The sequence below is a fragment of the Protopterus annectens genome, chromosome 4.part1, assembly GCF_019279795.1.
Source record: "Protopterus annectens isolate FY-2018-M chromosome 4.part1, PAN1.0, whole genome shotgun sequence".
Classification (NCBI taxonomy): Eukaryota; Metazoa; Chordata; order Ceratodontiformes; family Protopteridae; genus Protopterus; species Protopterus annectens.
Window position 1 is genome coordinate 838,650,440 of NC_056734.1, and position 20,703 is coordinate 838,671,142.

At 35.6% G+C, this 20,703-nt stretch overlaps 1 protein-coding gene across 1 annotated transcript in view; it reads left to right on the top strand.

The window, feature by feature from the left end:
• LOC122801096 (ceruloplasmin) overlaps positions 1-20,703 on the top strand; it is a 452,049-nt gene that overhangs the window by 120,238 nt on the left and 311,108 nt on the right. The window contains exons 4-5 of the mRNA XM_044070617.1: positions 4,908-5,081; positions 17,419-17,673. Coding sequence (XP_043926552.1) covers positions 4,908-5,081; positions 17,419-17,673 — 429 coding nt within the window. The remainder of the gene's footprint in view (positions 1-4,907; positions 5,082-17,418; positions 17,674-20,703) is intronic.

A 20,703-nucleotide genomic window follows, 5' to 3' on the forward strand; every position in this document is an offset into this window, starting at 1 on the left:
AGAAAAGGTGGCAAATGCTTTGTTAGAGATTTTCAGCAGGGTAGGTTTCCGAAAAGAAATACCGACTGACAGATGTGCCAATTTCATGTCGGACCTGTTGGCTTGTCTGTGGACAAATATTTTCCCCATCTGTTTGTTTACAGACAGGTTCCCCAGGAATCTACAGGTTTTTCACCCTTTGAGTTGCTGTATGGGCACAGGGTCAGGGGACCTCTAGATTTAATTTGAGATGAGTGGGAAGGTGAGTGTGAATCTCACAAGGAGTCTGTTGTGGAATATGTCCTATACCTCAGGACAAAGCACAGGGAACTCATGGGCTTGGCCCAGGAGAACCTGGCAGAAGCCCAACAACAGAAAAAGGTGTGGTATGACAGGAATTCTCGAGTTAGAGAGTATGCTGCGGGGCAGCAGGTAATGGTTCTCATTCCTGTCAGACACAACAAGCTGCAAGCACCTTGGGAGGGACCCTACAAGGTGGTAAGAAAGGTAAGTGATGTTAACTACATGGTGGAACTGCTAGGCAAAAGGCAGCGGCACAAATTGTACCATGTTAACATGATGAAACCTTACCATGATAGGGAGGCCCTTGTGCTGAGCATTTGCAGTAGATTACAGGAGGAGTCTGAGGGAGATCTGGTGACTGATCTCCTCAGTGAGGATCAGACTGACACTTCAGTGGAAGGGTTAGCAATGTCCCAGCAGCTATCTCCTACCCAGGTTTGAGAAATCCAAGCAGTGTTACAGGAGTTTGGGGACATGTTCACTGGGAAACCAGGGTGCACCCACCTGGTGCAGCACCAGGTGGATGCAGGACCCCAAATGCCTATTAGGCAGGCCCCATATAGTGTGCCTGAGAGAGTCAAACAGACTCTGAGCGAGGAGATACAGGAAATGTTGGAACTAGGGGTAATTCAAGAGTCCAACAGTCTTTGGGCCTCCCCAGTGGTGCTGGTGCCAAGGAAGTATGGCAGCACCAGGTTCTGTATGGACTACAGGAAATTAAATAGTCACACAGAGTCAGATGCTTACCCCATGCCTAGGACAGATGAGGCCCTAGAGCATCTGGGTGGGAATATGTATCTTACAACTACTGATCTTACCAAGGGTTACTGGCAGGTGCCCTTGACTCCCAGTGCTAGAGAGAAGTCAGCCTTTGTGACTCCTTTTGGCTTGTATGAGTTCACAAGGATGCCCTTTGGGGTGAAAAATGCCCCAGTGACTTTCCAGAGTCTGGTAGATTATATCCTAGCAGGAGCAGGAGGGTTTGCCCTTGCTTACCTAGATGGTATTGCCATCTACAGCCATTCCTGGCAAGAAAACCTTCAACATGTCAGGGAGGTGCTGGGCAAACTACAGAGGGCAGGGTTGACCATTAAGCCGAGCAAATGTCAGGTGGGTATGGCAGAGGTCTCCTACCTGGGACATAGAGTGGGGAGTGTTAAGATCAGGCCAGAACCTGCCAAAGTAGAAGCCATTCAGGCATGGCCTGAACCTGTTTCCATAAAGCAGGTGAGGGCATTCTTAGGGACAGCAGGGTACTACAGAAAGTTTGTCCCCAGTTATAGTACCATAGCTACTCCCCTCACAGACCTGACAAGGAAGAACAGAGCCAGCCAGCAAAATGACAACTTGCTAAGATGGAGCCTAGGGTTGCAAGCATATGATGTGTCAGTGCAGCACCGCAGTAGGATTAACAATGCCAATGCAGATGGGCTCTCAAGACAGGGAATGGGGTAAGGTATACTCAGACAGAGCTAACCCTCTCAAACAATGTTTCTCAAGAGTCACTTGAAAAACTAGCTTGAGTTCTCCGGGGGGGGGGGATTTGTGAAGATAGATGAAAGCTGTCAGCCTAGCCAGATAGAATTTTGTAGATAATTCTGTCATTTGTAAATATTAATGTAAGCCACAGGCTTGTTCTCTTAATTGTGAAAAGACTGCATTGGATATTGAACAGCAAAAATGTAACAACAGTGCACTCTGCTGTAAGAAAGCTAAGTCAAGCATTTTATGACTGTCTTTCATGTCAAAATTCGGAGCCGATATGTCTAGAGGGAGGCATCCTGCCTATTGTTTTAAGACCAGCGTTAATGGCTAGAATTTGCATGTATAAATGTCCTTTATTGCTTTGGTTTCTGACCAAGTGTAGATAATGTAAATGTAGTTTCTGTTAGCCTGGGAACACCAGAGAAGTGTGAAGAATGATGTCATGTGAAGCAGCTCTGTGTTATCAATTTAAAGAGAGAGAAACAGAGAGCTCAGAGCATTTTGTCTTGAGAACATCCAACATCACCAGCATTGCTTTGCTCTATATGTAAGTTATTTAGAATTGTGTTTTTTCTTAGATATAGCTAGGAAATAGAAAGATTAAACTAGTTTGTTTTTCTATGATGTCAGAACTTGTGCTACTGCATTATTTTAAGTATTTCTCTGTGACTGCTGAACTCTTGACTAGCACTGTGTAGGAAAAAGTATTGTCTTGTGTTTTTATTATTTATTATTAAATATTTTTAAACCTTTCAACTGTAGCTGTTTTATGTAGAGTTAATTTAAGCTCTAAGAGTACATTGCATGTATATAGTGGTACTGTTCAGTCACACTTACCATTTGGATAATAATATTGCACAGTAATAATAGGACACCCTTTTAAGGGCCTTTGAGTAGCTGATAAATATTAGTGGGTGGTGGCAGCTGGTACTACCTTTTAGATTGGGCAGAAAAGGGGCACAGCTGGAGAACCTGTTTCAACCTTCCACAGGAGTGTCTGTGTAGTTGTATATAACTCTTATCTCAAAGTGTGTGTGTGTGTGTGTGTGTGTGTGTGTGTGTGTGTGTGTGTGTGTGTGTGTGTGTGTGTGTGTGTGTGTGTGTGTGTGTGTGTGTTAGCTACTTGGGCAGGGACATGAAGCACTGGTTGGACAGACAGGGTGCTGGAGGTTTTATCTTTCCCACTAGGCTGAGATCTGTACCCTATAGCTGTGCCAGTGGGGAGTCTTATTGGGAACATGGAGAAAAAGGGAGAAACCAGCCACAGACTGACTGTGATCTCTGTGTGCTCTTAAGGGAAATTGTACTTTATTGTGTGTGTATTTATTATCCTTTCCCTATATTGATGCCTCTCACTGGTGTTAGTGGTGAGGATTGAGGCTCCTTGATTTTTGGGACAGGGCAAGGACATCACAATTGTATTTAAGGAAATTATTATTTTAAGCTAGGATATAAGATCTGACATGTCTAGACACAGTAAGGCTTTGCAAAGGGTTATGCTATTTGCTGCCATAAGAGCAATCATTAGAAAATGGAAATCAGAATCTAAGCCAACTGTAACTGAACTACTGAATATTGTAAAGGAGATAAAAGGACTGGAGATGGGATTTTTTAGAAAAGAGAATGGGCAAATTACATAGAAATAAATATAATTTGTGGGAACAATACATGCAGAATTATGTTTAGTAGAAGGACTGAAATTTAAGGAATGACAGGATATAAGCAATTTATGTAATGGAGTGAAAGATAATTTTTAAAATGTTATGCTTTATTTTTATTTATCCTTTGGTGACTGGGTTAGTCCCACTATGCTAGTGGCCTCTTTTCAGGGAAGATCAGACATAGTATTTATACTAATAGGGAAAATTTGGCCAGGGAATCTGTGAACTTTGCCTACTCTTTTTGATAAGTGTCATGGGATCTTTTACATCCACCTAACCTACCAGCAACTCAAGCAGATGGAACCTTGGTTCAACATCTCATCTGAAGAATGGCACACTGAGCAGTGCAGCACCCCTCTTATGCTGCATTGCAGTGTCAGCAATTGATCTATTCAGTGCGGGACTAGAACCCACAGCCTTCCATACCAAATGAGAGTGTGCTTCCTGTTACACTACTGTCACTGCAAAAATACACATTTTTCTTTTTTGATCAAAATTTCATTTGATCTAAACTCATTTGATCGAAATTTCATTTGATCGAAAACCAGTATTCAAGGCAAACAACAGGGATTTGTCCCCCTCCCTAAGGTCATGCGACCCTGGAGTTGGTATATATAGTTAGGGTGGTGTGGGGGGCAAAGCCCCCCACCTATTTCCATTCAAAATCTGTACCCCTAAAATCTGTGCCCCCCCACACACCCCCTAACTATATATACCAACTTCAGGGTAGCACAACCTTGGGGAGGGGGACAAATCCCTGTTATTTGCCTTGAATACTGGTTTTCGATCAAATGATATTTCAATCAAATGAGTTTAGATCAAATGAAATTTTGATCAAATGAAGGCAACCCATATATATATACATACATATATATATATATATATATATATATATATATATATATATATAAAATCCATGAAGTTAATGAAAAATGAAAAAATGTTTAACATGATTTGTTTTCTTTTCTGTAATTGTATGTGTATCCATGTCATTCTTCAATGTCTGAAGTTAATAAAGGTATTCAAAAGGCTTCCTATTGAAATGTCTGCACTCGCAAAACCAAGTTCCAACAAACAGGAAAAAAAGACCGAAAATGGTCCCTAGCGACCATCCAATTTGCCATTAACAACTAACTCATATTGAGATATTGTTTGTTAGGTTATTCGGACAGAGCTTAATTTAGTAGGCTTCAGGTAATGCAGTGTCAAAAGCTTTACTAAACATTAAAAAATAAACACATTTACTTGGTCTGCTTGCAACAGTGTTTAGACACGTGCATGTGGCTTGCATCTGAGTTTTCTTGAACAATAAGAATCTTTGTGTTTTTAAGGAATACTATAATCTTCTGGATACAAAAGGGAACATAATATATGTATGTTAAAGCAACCTCTTTCTGTTAAAAGTATTACTGTGGCAGCAATTTCTTCATGACATGTAGTTATATTAATAATGAAAATGCATTTATTTTCTTGTTTCAGGCACTTTGACTCCAAACAGGCCTCCAGCCTTTGACTATGAATTTTTTCTGATGTTTACGGTGATGGATGAAAACACGAGCTGGTACATTGATGAGAATATTCAAACATTCTGCACTGCTGCCACTACAGTTGATAAGGAAGATGAAGATTTTCAGGAGAGCAACAAGATGCATTGTAAGCACTTGCTTACTTCAGTATTTCTGTTACTACTAATCATATTTTAAAGTATTGCTGTTGTATAAATACACTGTGTTGACAAAGAATGCTTACTGTATGTTTATCAGTAGAAAGCCATTGTATTTTTATTATAAACAATTTAATGATTTTGAAACAAATTTGGTTTAAGTATCAGTAAACCAGAAATTAATTCTGAAGGTACAGGATACAGATAATTAGCTCTTTTGAATACATGGTCAGAATTAATATGTGATGTTGCACATGTATCTGTCTTTGGGTCCAGTGGCAGGAATCACCTTGAGCATCAACTGGACATTTTCTTAGGAAAGTACAACTGGTATACAACTCCATGGGAATTCCTTTTATTCAATTTAGGACAACTAAATTATTCTAGCTATGGTTTCATTAAGTTAGTGGAGTGGGGAAAATGTAGTTGGCAACCATAAATAAACTTTTACAATTTCACAGAAGGAAAGTTATAACTGAATTTGGACAGCTTTCAAAAAAAAGACTTAAAGCATTAAAGCTGTACTGCTCCAGAAGCAGCTCTGATGTACTGCATAGGCATACGCATGTGCAGTACATCAGAACTGCCGCAGAATACCAGACAGCTGCGGAAGGGCAGCAAGGAGGCATTATACAATGCCATTATTTAAGAAAAGTAATTATTTTTTTCTTAAATAATGTCATTAGATATAATAACCACGCCTGGTTGTGGGTAATGCTGGATTACCACGGTTGGCTTTGTTTGGCCACTGGCCGCCCTGACCAAACCACACCAACCGTGGGTAAATCCAGCATTACCCACACCCAGGCATGGGTTATTGCTATAATATGAAACATCAGCTGAATCCTATTATAAATATAAATGAGTAGGTGCATTAATATTGTGGAAAAATTATAATACAAGGAGTAAAATTTGCTTACAATGACACAAGAGTAATATTTTCCATGATAATTCTTGAATACCAGAATAGAATATATATGCTAGCAATTTTTTTATTGGGTACTTGGTCTTTGTGCTAAATATGCAAGAAAACATCTTGAAATCTCACTGAATCATATAAAAGGAAGTGTAATTTGGGGAGGGAGAAGTTAACTGTGTACTAAGTAATGACAAAAGTGCAATTAACTATCTATAATCTCTGCTACAGCTAAAGTTTAAAAAATGACTATAATTAGTTAAATGAATAGATGTGAATGGAAAAAAAACATGAAAATTCTTTAAAAATTCATTCATTGTTTGTATGTCTTTGGTGCTCAGACTATAGTATATAGAGTATTTATATCTATGGACCTAAATGGGAAGGTTAGTAACTTTAGAATGTCCCATATTAGATTATAATTCTTTAACATCTACATTAACAGGAATTACTAATCAGCTACCAATGTGGCACAGAATACCATCATATATTACTAAAATGGAAGAACTTAAACAATGGTTCTTAGGAGAAATAAATATATTTCTTTAATTTAATGACAAAAATGTATTAGTACAAATATACACTGATGTACTTTAAAATGTTATATGTGTGGGAAAAGTACACATTGGTTATGTTAACAAATATAAATAATGTGATAGATCTACAATACAAAATGCAAGAAGAATCAAATAAAGCTAGCTGGATAAGTCCTATTAAGTGTTTAGAGAGTTATAGACATAAAACACACACACACACACACACACACACACACACACACACACACACACACACACACACACACACACATAAAAGGAATAATTAATCATTTTAGAAAATATTCTGAAAAAAATCAATGAAAGAAATGAAATAGAGACAGTAAATAAATAAATAAATAAATACAAAATAAATAAATACAATCATTTTTGGACAATAACATATAAGAGGTTATCTGAAGATGTCAAAGATACATTAATCAAACAGATTAGTGGAGAAATAAAAAGAGAATAAAGTTCTATGGATAGATGAATCAATTCTGGAAGTTTATAAGTTATTTCAAACTAAATTTGTACAATTAAAAACAAATACATACACCATTGTCCAAGATAAAAATGATATTCTGACATCCTAGAGACATTCCATAACAACACAAATATTAAAAGTAGATACAGATTTTAGTCACTGTGCGTGTTTCAATGTGGATTATAAGTTATTTATTTCCATATACAAGACAAAATTTTACACTTGATACATGAATATCAAATAGGATTCAAATTCAATAGACAAGCCCAAGACAATATTATAATATCACCAAAAGTCTACATAAGAAAAAAGACTGATGAGATGGAAGCGTTAAACATCAAAAAAGCTTTCAGTACCATAAAATGGGATTATTTCTGTTATTAAAAATTAACTTTCCTCAAATATTCATAAAATGATCACAGACTCTTTAAAATGATAATAAAGCAAATGATATATTAGACACATATTTCAGAAGGTGTGAGCATTAAAACATGGTACTAGACAAGGATGCCCAGTGTCGCCTATACTTTTTGCTGTAGCTATGGAACCATTGGCTAATACTTTAAGAAGCATACATATTTAAATGGTTTTAAGACAAATGATCAATACACATCAAATATGCTACTCTTCACAGATGATATTTTTATTAATACTTACTTTAATAGAATTTTCCCCTAAAGAAACATAGAATAAAATTTAAAAATGTAGTGATATTTCTAGATTGAATTTTAATAGTAATAAAACAAACTGTATAATTATGAACTCAAAAGTAAAGTATACCTTCTTTTAAGACAATATAGTATAGATATTTATGAAAAAATAAGTTATTTGGGAGTATCTCTAGCATCAACTACACTCAAATAATATAAATAAATATAAAAAAATACAAGAGTTAAATCAAACTATAGGCAGATGGAACAAAAGGTTACTTGCATTTTAAGACAGAGTATTACTGATTAAAACAGTATTATCAAAAATTGTATATTTTATTTAAACAGCTTTAATGCCCCCAATGAATATTAATAAAATTGAAAGAATATTGATAATGTGTCCTAATAAACCAAAAATAGTTTACAAAAGCATTTAAAACATGGAATAATGGAGGGCTATGATTTCTGGATATACAAAGCTATGATATAGATTTTAATTTTAAAACTATTATATATATTGGTTGAACAATGAATGTGTGGCAAATTTAAAAAAAAACTACAGTCACAGCTGAGTAATGTTAATAAATTGGAAATAACCCGTCAGTGGTTCAGTGGGTAGCACACTTGCCTTTGGTTCTTTTCCCACATCAGGTGCTTGGATTAATTTCCAGTGCTGCTTCTCTGGTGTAGCATGGGTAGAGAGTTGTTGTACTACTGAGTGTTCCATCCTTCACATGACACATTAAATCAAGGCCCCCATCTGCCAGAGTTGGTGATAGATGAAGTGGATGTAAAAGATGCCATGGCACATAATTGAAAAAGAGCAAGGGAAGTTCCCCAGTGCAGTGGTGAAATTTCTACTAGTCAGAATGACTACTATCTCAGGTCTCTCCTGAAAAGTGGCAATCAGCCTAGTGGGACTAACCTTATCAACAAAAGCATAAATAAAATAAAATGAAGTAATATTAACAAGGTTTGATCATTAATATCAAATAACTTTCATTATAATATAACCAGTCTACTTGACTTCAAATAGCTACAAAATACAGGAAAGACTATTTAGAACTAACATATAGAAATACATCACCTTAAAAAATGTGGTTATTCACTATATTTTCATTGAGAGTGACTATAGGCATTATAGAAATATCAAAAGAAGATGTAATGCTGTATTTGAGAGAAAATAAATTATTAGCTTTGTATACTAATGCAGAAGAAGTAAATGTTAAAACAACTATGAAAATAATTGAAGAATAAAATATATCAAAGGGAAGTTGGTTAACTGTACAAGCCATAAGAGTATACATATAATAAATGAAACAACTTATATAGGCAGTAATAATAAATCAACATTATCTAAATTATATAAAATAATAAGAAACAAGATTCATATTAACTAAATAATTATTAGGCACAAATAATTACAAAATGTAAAAAAATAGAATTTAATTTAAAAGAAAAACATTAATATTTAGATTTACTAAGTGTACTTCAACTGCATTATTCTTGAGTATACACAGAAATACATAAATAGAACATTTTGCACTCTACATAAGATAGTTAAAACCACAAAAAATAAAAAAAAAGTTGTATATGCTGGAAATGTAAAGAAAATATAGAGGCAGAGTTGGAACATATTTTTGTTCAATGTAGAAAATATGGAACTTATTGGGAGCAAATACAAGCATTTCATCAAGCATTATGGGCAGACAACTTTAAGCTTAAAAATATGATTTTATATAGCACTTTCCAAGATGGCTGAACCCTGGTCAGTAGCTTAACTTCAGCTCTCCCAGTGTGAAAAAAGAAACAGAGAGATAAGGGCCAGGAACTGCTTCACTTTCAGAAGATGCAGTTACTGGCTAGTAAGTACACTAGATGTCAGCAAATAAGAAATTAGGAAAGCCTGAAAGAATAATCAACCAGAAAAGGTGAAGAGAAAACAGTGACTGAAAAGAATCCTGCAACTGTTCAGTAAAAAGCAGTTCAAGCTCCAACTTTTCTGCAAGACATAGAGGAAAAATAAGTCACATGTGCTCAAAGCTGTTTAAAATAAATGAAAATTTGAAGGAGTATATTAACTCAAATAACAAAAGACTAGAAAAAATGGAAAAACTTTAAACAGATTTTCAGATGAACTGATAAAACTGCAAAAAATCAAAGGCTGAAATAAAGAAAAGGCTGGCTGAATATGAAACTACTCAAGATGAGATGTTTCAAAAAATGGTAGAATTAGAGGACAGAGCTCACAGGAAAAAAATTTAATTTTATGCTGTACCAGAGAAACTGTAAGGAACATATTGTATAAATTTAATGAAGGCACAAATAAGCAACTAGACTGGTATTCCAGGGTTTGTTAATTGAAAAGGCACATTGTGTATATGCTCCAAACATGGCCTTGAGAAATCAGCCAAGACCTATATTAGTAAAGATACAATCCTACCAGCAAAAAGAGTTAATCCTGACAAAACTGTGGCAGGAGAGCAAAGTAATAAGAGTTGGAGACAGTAGAGAGTTTGTGGAAAATGATTCTTCACTGTACTCCAAGCAGAAGATAAGCAAATTTATTCCAGCAGTCAGGGAATGTCAAGAGGCAGGTATGAGATTCAAACTGCTATATCCAGCTGTCTTCAAAATATTTTTTTTTCCTGGAGGACCAAAGTCATGTTATTGCAGGACAGGCAAAGGAGGAAATACAAATGTTTGTCTAACAAAAATGAACCATCAAGCAGAAGGAGATCCTGCTTCTCATACTTCTGATAATAAAGCTCACAGAGAAATTTTGCTAGTGTTACAAAGAAAAATGATTGAAAGACAGAAAAAAAAGGAGTTGACCAGAAGAATCGGGACTAACTTGGAATTGAACCAGAGTTTGGAGTTTGGAGATGGAGATGAAAAAGAGTAAGACCAGTAACAAGGAAATTAGTAAATAAATGTGAGATTACAATGCATAAATTGCATTTTTAAAATAAGGCTGTAAAAGAAAAAAACTGAAAAAAAATTATTTTTGTTGACTTTATTAAACATCTGGGGAATAAAATGCATTTGCCTCACTTCATGTCATAAATGTTGGGATTGACAAGGAAAGAAAAAGATAACTGTAAGAAAAAATGTATGTACTTGACAGTACTTCTATGAAACTTTTCATGATATAAATTTCTTGCTATATAGTAAAGCATTTTCAGATATTGTATATGATAAAGCTACTAAAGTGAGCAGATCCCTTATTTCTTGCTTTATTTTTTAGCATTAAGAAATGTAGGCATTACAATGCAAAAGGTAAAAAGGCTGGATAAAAACATATTTAAGTTAATATGCTGTGAGGTTGGGTTATTGAGGTGGGGGTTGGGGTGAAGAAGAACACAGATCCTGAAATATGTAGAGGTGATAGATTTTCTCTAACCTTTGCATCAGTGAATGTTTGTATTACGACCCTTGGCTTTTTCTAAAACCAAATTTTAAGTGGAAACAAGGAAACAAGAGAACACTGAATGTAATGAAATGTTTCACTTTTACAATAAATGTTCAGCATGTCTTTAGAATTCTGTAGCTGGGGACTACATTTCTTTCTTTCTTGTTTCCATGGAGGCAAGCTGATAATAGGGCAGTAAAAAGCCAGAACACTGCTTTTTTAAGGCTAAAAAGTTAATGTTTTCTGAAAGCATGTAAGTTGTTTTTCATATCTGGGAAGGGGAATAAAGATGAAAAAGAGACAGCTATTATTCTAAGTAGGAACACAGGCACGTGTCTTAGCATGGAAAACATTAACTTTAGGTTACATGATGCATGTGTCTGCAGATGTCTGTTTAGGACAATTGTTACTATTAGGAGAGTTAAACTTCAGTATATGAAGATGCACATAGCTTTCTGTGTTTGTATTAAGTTAGCAGGTTATGGGGATGTTCTGGGTCTGTGTGTTTGCTTTTTATTTGAGGATTTTCATTAAAATAACAAGTCTTGTAAAATGTGACATAGGTTCAAATGGAGATGACAAGAAACAACTGCATAAAAGATCAACTTGCCACATATTAGTGGGTGCATGTATCACAAAAGCTGTAAATAGACAACTAAAACAGCTGTCATATATAATAGTTGTGAATAATAACTTCTTCACCACCAAATAATGGACAGCACTCTCATAGGCATAAAACAATATATTATATTTACTCCATGTAATTAAACCACACATTTAAGAAAAAAAACAGACTGGTTTCAGCCAAAGCCTTCCTCAGTGCAGAAACAAATGGCTGCCAATCACTTTAACCATAAACAAACTACATATAGAAAGAAAACCCATAAATAAATCAGCATAAATGGAAGCAAAAGAAGCTCTCATTGCTGAACCTTTAAGTTCTTATCATAATAGTGATACTTTCCATATAATCATGGAATGTGAATGGTCTCACAGGTATAAACAAAAAGGAAAGAGCATTGAATTATGTTATGAAATTGAGAGTACAAATAGCAGTGCTACAGGAGACATGTTTGGAAAAAATGAGCATTTGAATTTGATAAAGAAATTATTTCAGGAGAGATATTCAGCAGAATATCAGGAACAAAAGGAAAGGAGAGTATTTGTATTATTTCTTAGAGGAGCTCCAATAGTGAAAGAAGAAGGGAAAAAAGATAATAATGGGAGATTTGTCGTAGTTAGGGGCTATTGGCAAGGGAATAGTATTATACTGGCATGTTTTTATATTCCACCTAAAATTGGTATTATGGAGCTTAAGAAAAAATTGGGAGAAATAATCAACTTTCAGCAGGGAATATTACTTACAGGTGGGGAATGACATTTGATTTGCAACAGTGAAGATGTATCTGTGGGGCCTAGAAAGGAAAAAACATAGCAAAAGAATATAGAAGTTTGAAGAAATATATGAAAATATTTGGTTTGGAAGACATGAATTCAGTATTAGGAACTTGGAGAGAATTTACATATTATTCCCCAAGGTACAATAACTGGGCCAGACTAGACAGAAATTATATTTCACAGGAACATGCATTTAATTGAGAGCTTTGACACACATGTCCAGTAACTGTTTCATATCATGCAACAATAATAACTAAAATAAAAATGCAGGGTAATGAAGTAAATATGAGACACTGGCACTTCCCCACCTACCTATTAAAAAGAGGAATTTAAGAAATGAGTAGTGGGAATTATTCAGGAGTTACTAGAGAAGAAAGAAAGCACTTGAGAAGTAATAGCTAGTGAGTAACATAAAATAAAAGTGGAGTTTAAAAATAGGATACAAATACAAGAAGAGATATGGTTAAGAAGTAACAAGAATTATTTGTAGAGGTGACAAAGGTTAAAGTATTGCAGAATAGGATGAATTTCACAGAACAAGGAGATGCACAACTGCAGAGTGGTAAAGAGAAAATAAGGGAGTACCTGGATAATATGAATGAGTTCAGAAAGGCTGTTGTTAAGCAACTGTCTTTTTTTATAATAACTCCAGAGCATAAAAACTTTTGGCACAACAACATAGGCAACATTAAGTAGAAAGGGTTGGTGCCAAACTTAGGGAGACTATAAAAAGAAAAATAACTGGAGATGTTATAGAAGTATTAGATATATTTCAGAATCTTTTTGAAAATCTGCATAAGGCAGAGAGATATGAAATCAAGAAAAAGCACAAATGAAAATATTTATGGCAGACTTAAATATGCCAAGGTTAGAGATAGAAGAAGAAAACAGTTAACAGTTAGGATAAGAGGAGATGATTTAAAAACTGTGATGTATGGCCAATCTTCAGGAAAGTCTCCAGGAATAGATAGTATTCCATAGAAGGTTGGCAGCTAAGAAGGAAGAAATTGATAAATATCTGGAAGGCTTTGTTTAACAGTATCTTTAAAGAAGGGGATCCACCAATATCCTGGAAAATGGGTGTGGTGGTTGTAATACATAAAGATTGTAAAGTCCCATCAACCCCAGCTTCATATACACTCATTTTAATTTTAAACCATGAGTATAAAGTGTTTATGTCTATAATGGCTAAAGGCACAGCAAAGGTGTTGCCAAAATGTATAGATATGGATCAATGTGTTTTTGTGGAAGGGAGGCAAACATTTGACAACATTAATAGAACAATGACTTTTTCACAGGGTAGCAGAATGTAAGAAAATACCACAGTTGTTGGTGACTCTTGATTCAGAGAAAGCATTTGACAGAGTAAGCTGAGATTTTGTGACTAGGGCAATGGAAGCATTTGCATTCCCTGATACAGTACTAAGGTTAGATAGGAGGCCATGTGAGGGATCAGAGGCAAAAATGAAAGTGGGAGGGTTCCCCTCTGATAAACTATGTAAACAGAGAAATCAGACAGGGGTGTCCTCTTTCCCCTTTGTTATCTGCATTATATTTAGAGCCATTGGCAAAGAAAATAAGTGACTCAGAAATTCAAGGATATAATTGATATGGTAATTTACAAAAAATTACTTTATTTTGCAGACAATATTATTTTGCACCTGATAAAACCAGAAAAAGACATCTCAGTGTTATGGAACATTCTGAGACAGTTTCAAGTTTTGAGGGGGTATAATATTAATGATGGTAAAAGAGTAGTTATAATTGCATACTATTTACCAACACATTGATTGTCACAGCAATACCCATATTTATGGGGATATGATAAAATTAAGTAGTTAGGAGTATGAGTTAAAAATGATTCTATTATGGCAGCTAAGGATATGTGGGAAGACACTAAACAAAAGATAATACAAAAACTGAAAAACTGGAAGCTCTGGACTATGGATATGGATACAAAGATACAAGTTGTAAAAATGTTTTTAGACCCTTTAGTTTTATACACAGGTCAGGCATGTTTTTATCAACCAAAGGAGAATTGTGGATAGTAATTAATACAGAGTTTTAGGATTTCAGCTGGGAGAAGAAGAGAGCAAAAGTCAAGTGGGATAAGTTGATCCTTCCAATAGAACAAGGTAATTTAGAATTACCTGATTTGAAGGGTTATTTTAGAGCTACACAGTTAAGGTTGTTATGTATAACTAAAGCAGAAAGCTACAGTTCAAAGTAGAAAGAGATCATGATGGGGGAGGTTCAAGTAAGGTTGCCACCTTTCGTTGTGGCTAAAACTGGACATAGGCCACACCCCTCACACCTCCCACAACCCTATCCTTGCCCCATTGACTTTACACTGATTTTGGGATGTTATTGCCATGTCAGCTGAGGCTTAATGCCCTCTTTTCCATTCATGATGCCTTTTTTCTGCAGATTTACTATGCTTTTTGCAAAAGCAAGCATAGTAAATCTGACGATTTAACAAACTCCAACAGTCTGTTTCTTTTTTTTTAAACGGAATACTAGAGTTTGTACAGTGTTTTCCAGACTACCGAACAACCAGCTTTCTGCCATTTGATATTAGTTCTTTTCAAAATATTCCATTTCAAATATGGCAATAATAAGATTTACTGCATTCTTCTATTGTGAATTTAATTTTTTTTCCTGAAATACTTTAGCAGCTGTGCCACTCACCAGAAGAGTTTCTGGCTTTCAGGATTTGATATGCAAAGTATCCTATGTAGCATATCATAAAAACAGTTTTGAAAACAAAAATTTATATTTATTCCTGAAGTGTTTTTTCTACTCTGTCTTAATCAGGCTATTTAGCTCTACTAAAGAGAAAAAAAAATAAAAAAAGAAAACAACATGCCTTGTACTATGTTTGACCACAGGTAACCTTTCAATGACACTCACAAAACTAAAGATATTAAGCAAACAAACCATCTCTTGTTTTCCTTAGAAGAGGCAAACAAGGATGACAATTCACAAAGCAGAAAGTTTCCAAGTGTTTGTGGTACTGTATTACTTTTTCTTCCCACAGATATAACAGCACATTGAAAGGGACAGCCAGACCTTATTCATACAAGCAAATGCCGTCTCATCATTAATCTTTAAAATATTTCAGCTCATTCTGTCTATCATATCGCATATAAGCTTGAGTGTCAGCCCAGAGCCACAGCAGACCTCACCTCCTCTGTTCTACATAACATACTTTCTTGGTTCCATTCTTTCTTCATTTAGAAGTGATACGATAAACTGCTTTGTAGTGCATGGAGCACAGTGATTATGCCCCAATATCGGGAAAAAGCAATCCTAGCTGAAAGCGATTTTAGCATGAGATCTAATATTAACAGCACTTTAAGATCAGGTCTTGCATTAAACACTGAGTACTGCCAATTCTCAATAAGGGCTTTACTGGTTTTTGAAACCAGTAACACATTTTGCACTTTTTCTTTTTTTTTCTGTAACCATTTAGTACTAGGAGCAGATAAAGCTCCATGCACTACAAAGAATTATAATTGGTTCTCTGATCGTAACCTTCTATTATGTGTCCTTAACATGAATGCCAAGATTCACCTTTCGAACTTCGCTCTTAAGGTGAATTTCTTGGCATCCATGTCTTGAACACATAATAATATGGTTACGATCAGAAAACTAATCATACTCCTCTATGCTTTCTAATAAAGTAATATAAATACTGCATCCACAGCTGCATATGAGTGAAGCATTCAGCATATTGCAGATCCTTTAATAATAAGATGATGCCATTTGCTGGATAACCACCCTCCCTCGTATGATTGATTTTGTTAGCCTTATCCTTTTCAAATTGACAGTGTTCTTTTCATATACTTCTGACTAATTTTAACTCAAATACATTTTCATTGTAAACATATATTTTATTATAAACCGATTTTGTCTAGGAACTTGCACAGTAGTGCAGCAGTAAGCACTGCTGCCTCCAGTTAATTTCTCAGACAGGTGTAATGTTTGTGAAGGATATAGTTTTACTGTACATCTGCATGAGTTTTCACTGGGTGCTGTGGTTTCCTTTCATATCCCAAATGCATGCCATATACAAATTTAAAGCCCTCCAAACTGTATCCATAGGTTTGCCTGCAGCATTTGTTACTATCGGAGTCAGATTGAGTGTGTGACAGTGAGTGAGTGACTGAGTGAATGAATGAATGGGTGTCAGTACATGAGTATGAGTGCTTGTGTTTGTGTCTGTCTGTCTGTGCATGTGTTTGACTCTGTCTGTCTGTCAGCAATGGTCTGGTGTCCCATCCAAGCTTAATTTCTTTACCTTGCACTCGCTTAATGATAGAATACATCTTGGTTCTCCAGTGACTTTAAAATGGATAAAAGTGTTTCAGAGAACAAATTAACTCTTCATTTGTTTCTTTTTTTTATTACACTTCTTTTCACATGTATTTTCATAATCACAGTAAAAAGAAGTGAGTATCCAGAAGAAACTTTAAGCAATGGGCCAAATAAGAAATTGCAATTTTTTTAACAGTACCAGTATTAGAACATTAAAGAATTCGGTTTTAGCCAGTGAGATAGACTAGTTGCTTTGGTGTGAGACTAATGAAGGCAGGACACTGCTGACAATTATCCAGGTGTTAACAATGTAGCACTCAGCAGCAGGTATCCTGTTCTTTAAAGATGTACTGTTAGTACCATAGTCAATATAGTTTTTTTTTTCTGTTTCAAAGTACTAACAGATTTTTGAGGGCAATGTTTTTCACAGTACTAGCCTTCAAATTGTGAAGTCCATTTCTCACAAATATATTAATCAATGATGCTTCATGTTTGAACTCATAATAATTTAATATTTTTGGTATATTATTTTGCATTTCTCTTATCTTTAATAAGATGTCTGTTCCAAGCTGTATTTAATTGTAAATCTTTATTTAATATCTTATTTATTGCAGCAATCAATGGTTTTGTGTATGGAAATCTTCCTGGCCTATCAATGTGCTTAGACAAGAAGGTTGCCTGGTATCTCATTGGCATCGGTAATGAAGTGGACATTCACTCAGCATTTTTTTATGGACAGATCCTTACGGAGAGACAACAGCATGTTGACACCATCAGCCTTTTCCCTGCTACATTTGTTCGTGCTAATATGGTTCCAAAGAGGCCTGGAAAATGGCTTCTGAGCTGTCAAGTCAATGATCACTTAGAAGGTAATGTACTATGCAAGACTGATATTTAGCTAAGTTTAACAGGTTCGTATAGACCTTCTCAAATATTACTGCATGCAAAATGTTTTACTGAACAGTGAGGATTCCAAAATAACTCCCAAATGTGCATGTGTGTTTAGCGGGGGGTGCAGGCGATACATCAACCATCCATGTGGAAGAAGATCCCACACATATATGCAAATAAATGCAAACCACTCTTCTGGCTGGAGCATTTAAGGGAAGGCTGCATTTTCCTACGGAGTTGTTCCTGAACCATTACTGTTCATCAGAAGCGCTTCCCTACTTTTTTCTCAAAGTTGTCTCTGAAATAGTACAGTTCAGCCAAACTGCTTCTGTACAGTGAAACTGTGATTCCACAAACAATCCCTCCATCAGTTCTTTGTACAGGAATCCAGAATCCACACTGAAAGCAATGCTGGAAAACAGGGACTGAAACCAAAGTATATAAAGACTTCAGCCATAGAAGAGGACATAAAGGAAAACATTAGTTCATTGACTGGAAAAGAGGGAATGAAGCTGGGATATTGCTTCATTACCCAGGGAAGAAGGAATTAAGGAGTGGCATTATTCCTTTGTATACCTTTCAAATGTGGTATGTTATGAAGTAAATTATTCAAGTTAGCCCTGATAACCCACTGTAACATACGAAAATTATTATTTTCTACACGGTTCAGTGGTGGTTGACACATGCATTCATAATAATTTATGATGTTCTGTAGTCCACAAACATCATAAATGTGCAGTCATCTGTCTTCTGCCTTTTGCATTGTTGTTTCAATAATGATAACTTCACACTTTTTATATAGTCTTTTTAAATGAACATTTTAAAACATGCAATGCCATTCTCACTCAAAATTGCCAAAACATTTTTCTTTTGATCACAATAATTATACATAACAGAAGTACACACTATAAGAGGACTTAACACACCATCTTTCTTTGCATATACATATACATATACACACACACGCACACATATATATATATATATATATATATATATATATATATATATATATATATATATATATATATATATATTATTACCTAGTATACATGTCTGGTACTTTTTCCCATTTTCATTACATTTCTTCTACTTTTCGAGTCCCCCTGAGCTGCCAGCACACGCCTGCCTGTATGTTCTCAGATTCCTGAATTTCTCCATGTCTTGTCCCCAGCTTATCTGACCCTTCCAGGCTTTAGTTATAAGGCTCCTTCCCATCCTCCCAGATACAGTAACTGCACTCTTTTTCCTGCTCTCTCCACTCATCCTCCTTTCTGCCAAGGCCCAAGACTCACATCCCATGCATTCTTTTGGATTCATCTATACAGCATTTCCATACATCTCCAACTGCCTGATACTCCCAAAATATATGCAAATTTCTTGCCTCCTCCGTACATTTCCAGCATTTTCCCTGCCCCCCCCTTTCAACACCTCTATAACTGAAGGGGAGTTCTGAACCACCTATGCAACCATCTCATATGCTGACCACATATAATAAGTCTGGCTTTTAATCTATCATATCTGATCAACAACCCATTTCATTTCTCTTCAGATATAATTAAGCCCCCCTTCCGCCCACCATTCCCCACCTCCTTTTTAAATTCTCCATCACCTGGCCATATTTACTCTTATCTAACCTTGCATATATCTTTTTACATTTACTTTCTACTTGTAAATCCCTTCCTTCATGAATACTGATGTCTATCACTTTTTCCTGAATCTATTGCATTATTCCAGCATTTACTAACCAGGCCATTTTAAGACAATTTCAGTTGCATATATTGTAACCATTCTCCCTACTTCCTTCCTTCAGGAGAAATTGTACATCCCTTCCTCCCAACTTATACATTTTTACCTGTAGTCTTCCTCCAATCTGTATACAAAATAATCTACCTTATTAAACTCCTGCTCCTCCATCCCCTCCAGATCAGAGTTTTACTTTGTATTTTAACATTAGGATTATTCTATACTCTCTCTGTCACACATTTCCTCCATTTGCCACACATGATGTCTTACATTTTGATGAAGAAAGTTTAACAGTTATGTTGGCTGTGGAAAATAAAATAAAACAGGGGCATCAGTTCATTAGCTATGGAAGAGGTAATAAAGCAGAGGTATCAATACATTAGCTACAGAAGAAGTAAAAAACAGGGGCATCATTCACTGGATTTGTAGGAAGGAAAAAAGCCAAGGAACTGGTTCATTGGAACCTTCATTGAGAAGTCATCAGTTAGTTGCCTAGTGAATGATGAATGATGCTGAGGAGCCAGTTGATTAGCAAAGGAATTATGAATGTAACTGACAGATCAGTTCATTGGCTAGAGGAAATGGAAGGAAACCAATCACTGAAAGATAGATTAAGGAGGTGGAGTGAAGTTGATGTGCTACTTCATTGCCTACAGAAGAATGAGTGAAGCTATGTATGAGAATTCTTGTTGGTTAAGAGGGAATGAAGCCAAGGTATCTGTTCACTGGACAGGGAAGAGCGAATGAATGCAGCCAGCAGTCAGTCAACTGGCTATGGAAGTGGGAGTGAAGCTGAAGATTTAGTTTTGTGACTAGGGATGAGAAATACATGGTTAACAAGTCATCGGTTTGTTGGCTCATCAGTTCATTTGCTAAGCAAGTGGGAAAGAAACTAATAGATTAGTTTGCTGGCTGACAAAGTGGAAGCAAAATAAAGCCTAAGCTTCAGTTAACTTGTAAGAAAGAAAAAGTGAAGCTAGGTTACCAGTTCACTGATTGGTGAAAAGGAGCCATTATATTAGAAAGCTGTTTATTTGAAAGGGAGAATGCATTGCTGCGTCTCTGACTGTTCTGTCATCAGAATGACAAGCTTACTGATCCAGTGACATTTTGTCACTATTCTAATAATATTAAATAACTGTTAGGCATGAATATCTCTTGTCCATCTTCTGTACAAGCATGTATTTCGTTACTTATATTTATCTCTTATTGATCAATGTTAGCAATGGTGCAGAAGGATAAAGCCATAGCTAGAACTCAGA